The sequence below is a fragment of the Amblyomma maculatum genome, chromosome 1, assembly GCF_055883805.1.
Source record: "Amblyomma maculatum isolate TAMU_Amacu chromosome 1, ASM5588380v1, whole genome shotgun sequence".
In the NCBI taxonomy this organism is placed as follows: domain Eukaryota; kingdom Metazoa; phylum Arthropoda; class Arachnida; order Ixodida; family Ixodidae; genus Amblyomma; species Amblyomma maculatum.
Window position 1 is genome coordinate 351075116 of NC_139344.1, and position 9418 is coordinate 351084533.

Genomic DNA, 9418 nt, shown 5'->3' on the forward strand with positions numbered 1-9418 from the left:
GAACACAGAAACTTTGGTTTCGAAACTATATACATAGAAGTTGCTCTCTGAAGGAAATGTTGCAGCTTCTGCACCACATATGAGATAAAATAAAACAGCAGGAATATAAACTGTTCATTTGATGAAACGTTTCGGCTTATTACGGCGAGTAAGGTCCTTAATCGTGCTTCATTTGAACGTCGACCCGTGACCATCACATTGTCACATCCGCATGGGTCTGCCTCGTTCGCAGTTTTCGTGGCACTGAACATGCACGAACACATGAAATATCATGGTGCATCTATTTATAACGTGATTATTTATATCAACATTGACTAGCAAAACACAGTTCCGGCGTTCACTATCACCGTTTCTCAACCAAGTTCTCATTTATATAGTCCAAGGGCAGCACTGCAGAGGCATGATGACTCTTCTGGGCTGTTCCCCAGGATCTTCCTTCTTGTAAGGAATCGTCGATGCGCTTCAAGAAGTTGTGCTCATAAGCGCGGGAGTAATCTCACTAAACTCAGTACACACTTCAACACTTCATCGAAGCACGAAACGAAGATCCTGCAGCCCTTTCGCGGCACTCTTGTCGCACACCATGCAGACGCTAGACGACGTTCTTCAGAGTGGTAAATCCTGCATGTGTTCCCAGGGAAGTTCGCGTCAATTCTTCTGAAACAGCGAAGACAGAAAATGATCGCAAAGATAAATTTACTGGATTGATAATAATAACACTGAATTGAAAACTTGCTATTTATTACCAAAGTAATTATTCGCACACGTCTATGATCCGGGACTAAGACGTGCAACGCCTGTGTACTTGACTCATTAAAAGAAATTTATTCCATCATAACAATTTTTCCATAATTAATATTGCATTGCACACACGTGCACACACGTCATAACAATTTTTCCATAATTAATATTGCATTGCACACACGTGCACACACGTGTGTGCAATGCAATATTAATTATGGAAAAATTGTTATGATGGAATAAATTTCTTTTAATGAGTCAAGTGCACAGGCGTTGCACGTGTGTGCAGCTGTTGAACAAGTAAGCACATCTCGGTTCGCGTTGCGAAACAGGCGGCCATAATTCTCTGGTCTTCCACTCGTCCTGTAAAACAAAACAGAACTAGTGGTCCAGTTTTATTTACGCGATTTAGTATCATTATGTTCCTACTGTTTTTCTTGCGCAAGCCGCTGAATTTTATACGTTGTTTTCAGGTGTACATTTTCTAATAGCACTGAAGAAAGCATCGTGATTAAGGACATACGAGAATTAATTTTGAACATTTCTACAGTGGTGTACTTTCGCACTCATAAAATACGTCGATGAAGAACATGACGGCGACACAGCGCCTGTTTCTGCATAAAACATTGACAGTTTTGCGCAGCCCGCTCAAACCAGAGAACCTGAAGCCCCGTGAGCTAAGTGTTGATATTTTCTCATTTTTATCGATACTCACAGTGAAACACTGGATGCTGTAGCAATGTAAGCCAGGTTCAGGACAAAGCGCCCCAAGGGTACGATCTGTCCCCAGGGTCCTGGATCGTGACAGCAGATGTCCATAGCAGTCGCGAGCGTGACTGAATGGGCCAACTTCCGGCGCTTGTGGCTGGTACTGCTGCGCTGGTTGTCGATGACCGACGGGTGCATTCATTCAGTGTGTGTGCATGAAATTAAGATCTTTTTTCTGGCAGAGAGACAAGTACCACACTGAACCCGACACAGCGCCATCTCTTGTCTCTGGCACGAGTGAAGAGCAGCGTGTCTCCACGGCGTGCCTGCAAGCGACATAACAAAACAGCCAATATATTATTTGTTTCTTTCACCTGGCATAAGTAAAATAGTAAGCGTTGTTGCCCATTGTCATGAGGATGACGTAGCATTTAGCGACCAATCAAAAATGTTGTGCCAACAGGAGCACAACATATTTGAATCTACCGTGCATGGGCAAATAATACAAAGTCTAATTTGGCAAAAAAAGAAAAAAAAAGCAAGAATGCTCTGTGTCCTGCCAGCTGTACCAAAAGAGATTGATGTATTTCGGTCTGTTTGAAAAAAAAAAAAAAACTTAATCTAAGGAAACAAACTTAGAGACGCATATTATGTACAAAATTTTCGCATTCCGTAATAGTCTGTTTACAACTCTGCTGTCTTTAACGTGATGCCTGTCTGTACCTTAGCTTGTGCACGACGTTATCTAAAACAGCCTTTCCGAGAGTTTGTGTATTTCTTGAACCTGCTGTTTTAGTTAATACGCATTGTTTTTTTAACCAAAAATTCTGAAAGTTTTTGGAACAAGGAACAAGGAACATGGTGCACAAATATTAAATTTTCCCAACGACACTGTCAGACATCAGTATATTCATTTACAAAAGGCAAAGCTATGCTGCTAAGGGTACAGTCGCTGTTTTGAGCGTACCATGACGGGTTCAGAAGTCTCCCGACTTGTACATGTCGCACAGTAGCCTCTCTATGGGTATAGCGCCGATGGTCTTTCGGAAGAACAGCTCCTCGATTGCCAGGGGGGACACGGTGCGGAGGCAGGGCAAAGTGAGCAACACCTTCCCGAAGCGGGACGGTTGATCCGGGTACGCCGTCTGGATGTATCTGGACAGAGTCAGCTGTGCCTGGTCCTGCATGGCTGCCACGGCCCGAACGTCCCTGAGGCTGCGGGACTCGGACGTCTGGTCTTGGAACGCTGCACAAACGACAAAGTCAAACATCAGGTCGCGACTATATACACGGATCCATGCATATGCGCATACACAGACTTGAAAGTGTCTGAGAGATTTGAATCGATAATTAGAAGAGCGCGGCTTTTTCCCTGTAATTAGCACATGTCAACCCGTTGACTCAAACTGCATCATCCGTAAGTGCAGTATATGATGATATATGACGAGGCAGCAAATTATATATACTATAGTTTTTGCGAACGATATGCGAACGCCGCGTATATTCCCCATACACCGTGCATTCATGCAGGATGGTATTGATGAGCATTCGAAGAGCTCATAAAAGCGTACTGCTGGAGTGTTATGACGAAATGCCGTATTCATAACATACATCATGCCTGCGAATTATTCACATCTTGAATGCAGCACTTGCGCCATTATTTATATAAAATTCACGTCGCCCATATGCCCGCCAAATAGCTCTTCATTGGTTTCTTTGGTCTGCATGCCCTAACCCTATAACACTTTGGGCAGCTTCTGGTGAACTGATGTTTTTACTGTCAGGGAATAAATATTAATCATCCACCTCGACTCGAACATCAACGCACACGTTTTTACCACGTGCACACGATCTGAGAGATCTGTTCTGTGATTGCTGTGTGAGTATGCATGGAGGGGGGAATGCATAGGATCAGTTAAAGCATGCATCCATTTGTCGATTCTCTGTCTGCCTCTCTTCCGTTTTATTAATAATACAGTTGTGCGTGACGCCCACGCCATGTGTGCTGGGAGAAATACTTACTGGTTTTGAACAGCAGGATCGCCTTGATACACGCGTATTCAGTACCGTCCACTTGCATCTCCTTAAATTTGGAGATGATGTCCTGGAAATTTCTTATCTCCGCCATCAGAGAAACCACGCGCTCGGACGTGGATGGCTCCGAACCGAGGCCTGCGTAATACAAAAGCCGTTAGTTTTTTCATGCAAGGCGCGTCAGCAGGTACGCTTGCATGCACATTTTCTACAGAATAAAACATTACAAAGTGAGGTAAACAAGTGTATTTCCGTAGCGCATGGCGTGCATTAACCAGCATATCACGGCATCTCTTGACTTATTCTGCCATGAAAAGGTGCTGATCTTTATATAAGCCTTCTCAATGATTAGCCTAAGCTTTTCGGCATATAAGCCTTGATGCTGCAACGTAAAATGAGTAGACATAAGAACTGCACTTTTTTCTTTTTCCTTCTACATTTCCTTTTATATGCGTAATGAAAACTGGGGGACTAGATGTTTTACAAGTTAATGATGCAAGTCTTTACAGCCTCCCTTTTTATATTGCTTTGGTGACGTAAGAAAAAAATAATGGCGGCGATGAGTGCCCTGTACTCCTCTTTGATGATAGGCATCAAATGTATTCATATGATATTTTTCTCACCGGCTGCTGCCAGAAGTGGCGCCACCTCGAGCGGGAGAAGGAACTGAGCAGCTGACAGGACAAACAGCTCACGCCAACCTTCTTCTAACAGGAGCAGCTGCGGCGACAAAAATAACAGAGCGAAATATAAGAATGAGGAAGGCACCAACTCTACACCCGCAGCGAAAGGTAAATTCCGCCGCTTGGAGAGAAAAAGAAATAAACGCATGGAGAGCAGCCGCGTAAGCCACACAGCAAGCATGCAGACAGCAGATTACCCAGCCATGCATTTGCGCGTCATTGTTGCACTGTTTTTATTTTTGCGGCCACGTTGGAAATGCCACAGGCTAGCACACCGTCATCCCGATTAAGGAGTTGGTCTACATTGCGTTTAATTTTCTTCTCCAAAATGCTAATAGAAAAACAGTTGCAACCAAGTATTTTGCATTCCTTGTCAGAAATTCTGTCCAGTTGTAGCCGTTCTGCCGGAAAACTTGACATGTCATTTCCGCCCAGAAGGATAGAAAATGGTATTTCCCGAGATGCAGCATATACATCTGCATACCCTGACCGCTTATATGAGTGTAAAATGCTTCATTTCGAATTATTTTCGCATTCGAGTGTCACAACGCAGTTGCGTCGAAAATACAATGAAAACAAGTATTCGCTTCTCAATTGCCAATACTCCGACCATTCGCCGCGGTCAGGGTAAAATTATGCCTCTATAGCACTGAAAATGAATACGGAAATTAAATGACTCCTTGCATTACCCTGAGTGCTTGACGTCAGGCGTATTTTTTTGGTTACCCCGATGACAGCATATGGAACGTCACGGAACCACAGCCGCTCAATGGAAGCACATTCCATGTGCCGTCGTTGGGGTAACAAAAATATTGCATAAGTTCGCTTCATTGAATGGCCGCGACAAGCACATGGGTTTCACCTCCCACGTCTTTGTTTTTTTGGCCACGCGCGTGACTAGACGCGGAGAAGCAAGGCAAGCTTCATAGCCGATCTGAGCGTCAAATTTGGCTTCAGGCGGGACATTCAGATCGATACTTTCTCCGCAGAGTCGAAGCTCGGTGCGCGCGGACAAAGAAAACAGCACAAAAGACAGAGAGGCCCAGCCCACCTGGTCCCTCATTGGCAGCACGGTGAGGGCGGTGACCGTCTTCATCCACTTGACGTTCATGAAGAGCAGTCGGGCGGCCGACTCGCAGATGGTTTCCGGGAACGCGGCCAGGACCTCGTGCGGATACTGCATAGGCAAATTTTCACTATTACGGAATCGCAGTTAAAACAGTAAACGGAAAGTTTTGGGACTCAAGTTCAGCGCATGCATGCCTCTGTTATGTTCGAAAGGCGCAGTATAAAGTGTGATGCGGTGAACAATATTTATTGAGTTTCTAACATGAGGTAATGCAGCTGCAATTGTTCGGGTCAACTTCCGGCGCGCGAAACCATTTACCTCGTTAACCGAATCCCTCCCGAGCGTCCTTGCTTTTATTCTTTACCTTGGGCGTCGGGTGGCACAATCCCGCTCCGTGCAGCGGCCTCAGCGCCGGCGCCGTGTACAGCGCCGCCGCAGCAGCGGCGCATGCAGCTTCGGGAGTCGCTCCCGCGGATCCCAGGAACGCGGGATGCAAGGAGGTGAACGGGCTCCCGGGTACCGCAACGGCGCCTGCCGCGCCGGCCCCAAGAACGCCGGCCGCTCCGCCAGGTGTCATTGCGGACGAGGGCCCAGGGGGCACGAGGCCTGCGGGCCGCAGCCCGCCTTCCTTTAGATACAACGCCACTTGTCGGCGAAGCGTCGAGTTGCGAGGACCGCGCTCGTGTTGCACGGCTGCATGAAAGAAGGCGAGAGTGAAAACTCGTATTATGGCCTGCTGCCAGCCAACGTCGCCAATATGCTATATAGCACCCAATATACAATTCACAAGATCACTGTAAACTTAAAACACGCTCTGAAAGGTCACTACAGCAAAGGGCCTCGTGACTGAATATCAATGTAAGATATGCAGTTTATTGTTTCTACTCCATATAACGTAGTTGATTAGTTGTAGCTCTCGATTCTGCTCGGGGATCAGCACGCGTAGTTCTTTAATCGGTAAAACCAACTTGCGACGTGCTACTTACATTATACATGGCCTCCAAATAGAAAGTCAAGCATATAGGACAGTCTGTTGATGCTTCTATACTATAGTTCTCCATATGGTATAGCTTTTTGGATATTTGCACAAGCTAGATACGAATTAAGACATATAATTAAACCGAGCGCGTAATCTGCAGATCAAAAATAATTGTCCTATGAAAGCATATATAGCTGCAGTACCAAAGGAATTAAGAGACGCATAATGGGGACGGCGCAGAATCAGGTGGAGGGATAATGTGAGTATATTTACGGGGGTATAAGTTGGTCGCAGAGGAGAGCAGGAGAGTCCTGATCAAATATCAGGTAACATTTCGCCACGCTATGTAGATATATACTTAACCTTTCTGATGATGGTCATCCAGTGAGTGCCATTCCCCAACACGATATATTCGGTGGCGATACCAGATCTTGCTGCCACAGTGCAACGTCTTCTCACCTTCTCTGTTCATGCCTGCCTCGATGCACTTGCGCAGGCGGCAGGCGCGGCACTGGTTACGGTGTGTCTTGTCCACCGGGCACCCGTTGGCCGCCGCGCCCCGAGCCTTGCACACGTATTGCCGGTTGCGACGGATGGAACGCTGCAAAGGACACCGGGGGAGATGACCGTGCTTTCTTCTCTCTCTCTCTCTCTCTCTCTCTCTCTCTCTCTCTCTCTCTCTCTCTCTCTCTCTCTCTCTCTCTCTCTCTCTCTCTCTCTCTCTACCCCGCGTACGCTTGTGGGCCCGAAACAACTGCTCAACACATGGCAGCCAGCGTTTTTCTGTTCGAAGAAATGAGCTCGACCATAATCTCTGAGGCTGTATGAACGATTACCAGTAATCGTTGAAGGTTCCTCAATCCCAAACTGTGCACTCTTGATCTCATTTGTCGTCTAAAACAGATATATCTCCCATATTAATTATTGTTACTTAGTGCCGATCGGGTCCGTGCGCTCTTCTTCGGACAAAATCGCGCGACAAAATAAGGTGAACAAGCGGCATACAAAGTATAGAAAAAAGGGATGATACGGAGAGAGAGGACCGACGCAGTGCATGCCATAAAGAGGGCGGAAGTGAGAAGAGAGGATGGATAAGCCGGCAAGAATGATTACAAAATATCACCATTTTGCATTCAAATCAGCTCTGCTGCTGTATATATCATCATAAAGGTTCACTGAGAACAAATTGAAGTGGACTTGTCTTAGTAGATTACCACTTATTAATCAGAAATAATCTTTGCCGAATACGGACAGTTCCTCACCAGCCTGAAATGGCCAGGAAACGAAATATAGGTGTCCCCATCACCGATACATTTTGCCCGTAACGCGGTCTGAGCACAAATCACGGAGCCATTTTTTGCGTAGGCGTCAATTGACGCATATCTTAAGAATTTGGATCAAGTGCAGGCAAATTTTTAAATGCAATTTCTTATAGGTCATGCGTCTTCCGCCGGGATAATCAGTGTGTGCAGAAGGCACAGAACCAATTTTTACTTTATTGGCGTTCTCCTGAGTGTCCTCCTATAAGAATGTGCAAATGCAGTGTCAAAAACAGAGGCTCACCTTGAAGAATCCCGCACATCTGTGGGAAAAAAAGAAACAAGAGTATGTCAGCCCAAGAACGACCGCCGAGCCCTTCACTTCACAACTGTGCGAAACATGGAATGTCGAGAAAGAATTCGTGGCTTCGTTTAGGACGATCATGCCACAAGTACGACAGACTTCTTATAGATAGCCGCTGCATCTACTTAGTGCATACATTCTTATATGATTAAGAAAAATGGCCAGCTTTCAAGCGCTAAACTGCAAGAAGTTGTTGCAGTGCTTGAGAGTAACCTATAAGCATGGGCTATCAATTTGCACAGACGGTCAATTGTAGGATAGGTTACCTCTTTTTTGAATGTATCCACCCAACCAAGGGTCAAACATCGCTTGAGTATTTTATTACACTCGAAATGATAAAATCCGTCCTTCGCTTGGGCCTCCACAGAGCACATAAATATATGCTACAGCACTGATGAATCATGCTTGGATACCTGATCACTTTTTGCCGAGTGTAAAGAGCGCACTACATGCATGTATGAACAGCGCCTGAATAAAGGATAACAATAAAAAAAAGTAGACGTTCAGCGGTGTTCAACGCTGATCGTATAAACGTCGCTCAATTTTATTCGTTCTCAGTGTAATTGAGAGTTTGGTCAAACAATGTTCCACGCTCGGATCTCATGCTAATATAATTTACATGCATTTATGTCCGTTTCACCACGTCTGATGCACACAGCATGACACACTGCTTATATATTTGCCGCGCTGACGCTATCCGGTCATGTATACATAAGTGGTTCTTTCGTATGCTACCGGAAAAAAAAAAAAAATAAATGGAAAAGATCAACTACCCAGTGTATACCACCGACTTAGAGGCGCCACCGCCACAGCGGACAATGACGCCGCCCCATATGTCACTCGCAGTCGCCTTCACCATGGGCCGGCTGAAATGGCTCCCTTCGCCACCTCAACCGCCTTCCCTCGCTCCCTTTTCCCCTTCACGCTCCCTCTTCTTCCATGGCGAGTGGCCCAGCGAGGGCGGACAGGGTATTATTATGCCAAGCTGCGCAATTATGCCAATCCCGTTCACCCCCCTTGTAGCCAGTGTGAGCACTAGATGACGCACCAGGGTGCATTTTATTTTCTCGGATAATTCGGTGCAGTTGATGCACGCCTAAGCGCCGTGCAGAGGCATCTATCCTAGATGAAGGCGCCAGGCACCGTGGGTACACAATTTAATCATCCGGTAGCATCGAGAAGTTTAAACCCTAGTTTCTGTGCTGCTGCACGCAACTATTTATCGATGGCGTGTTTCCTCACGCACGCGGCGTCGCTGAACGTGACGGGAAATGGCTGCACGAGAAACCCGCCCGCACTCCGCAGGCTTAGCTGCTCCTCGCGCACTCAAACGCTCCGCTGACGAAACCCACCCCGTCGTCGTCAGAACGTGGAGGGTGTCGAAAAATTGTGAACTCTAATAGAAAGAAAAAAATTAACAAATGACAGATCGCCGTGTAAAAGTGGAGGTCTATGGTTGGCGGCGCGTTCGGCACTATCCTGTACTCCTGTCTATAGGTTAAGTATAAGAACAGCTGGGGTTTGCGTTCACTACCGCTTAGCTGCACCCTCACCACCCGTGGTGAGCTGGCTACTGTTCGC

At 46.3% G+C, this 9418-nt stretch overlaps 1 protein-coding gene across 1 annotated transcript in view; it reads right to left on the bottom strand.

Moving 5' to 3' along the window:
- Positions 1–1462: 1462 nt before the first annotated feature.
- tll (nuclear receptor subfamily 2 group E member tailless) overlaps positions 1463–9418 on the bottom strand; it is a 38865-nt gene continuing 30909 nt past the window's right edge. Inside the window, exons 3-10 of the mRNA XM_084587155.1 lie at positions 7778–7796; positions 6674–6815; positions 5600–5928; positions 5218–5343; positions 4107–4203; positions 3472–3621; positions 2417–2695; positions 1463–1775 (exon numbers count right to left, since the gene is read on the bottom strand). Of these exons, the coding sequence (XP_084443281.1) occupies positions 2427–2695; positions 3472–3621; positions 4107–4203; positions 5218–5343; positions 5600–5928; positions 6674–6815; positions 7778–7796 (1132 nt within the window). The 3' untranslated portion in view covers positions 1463–1775; positions 2417–2426. The remainder of the gene's footprint in view (positions 1776–2416; positions 2696–3471; positions 3622–4106; positions 4204–5217; positions 5344–5599; positions 5929–6673; positions 6816–7777; positions 7797–9418) is intronic.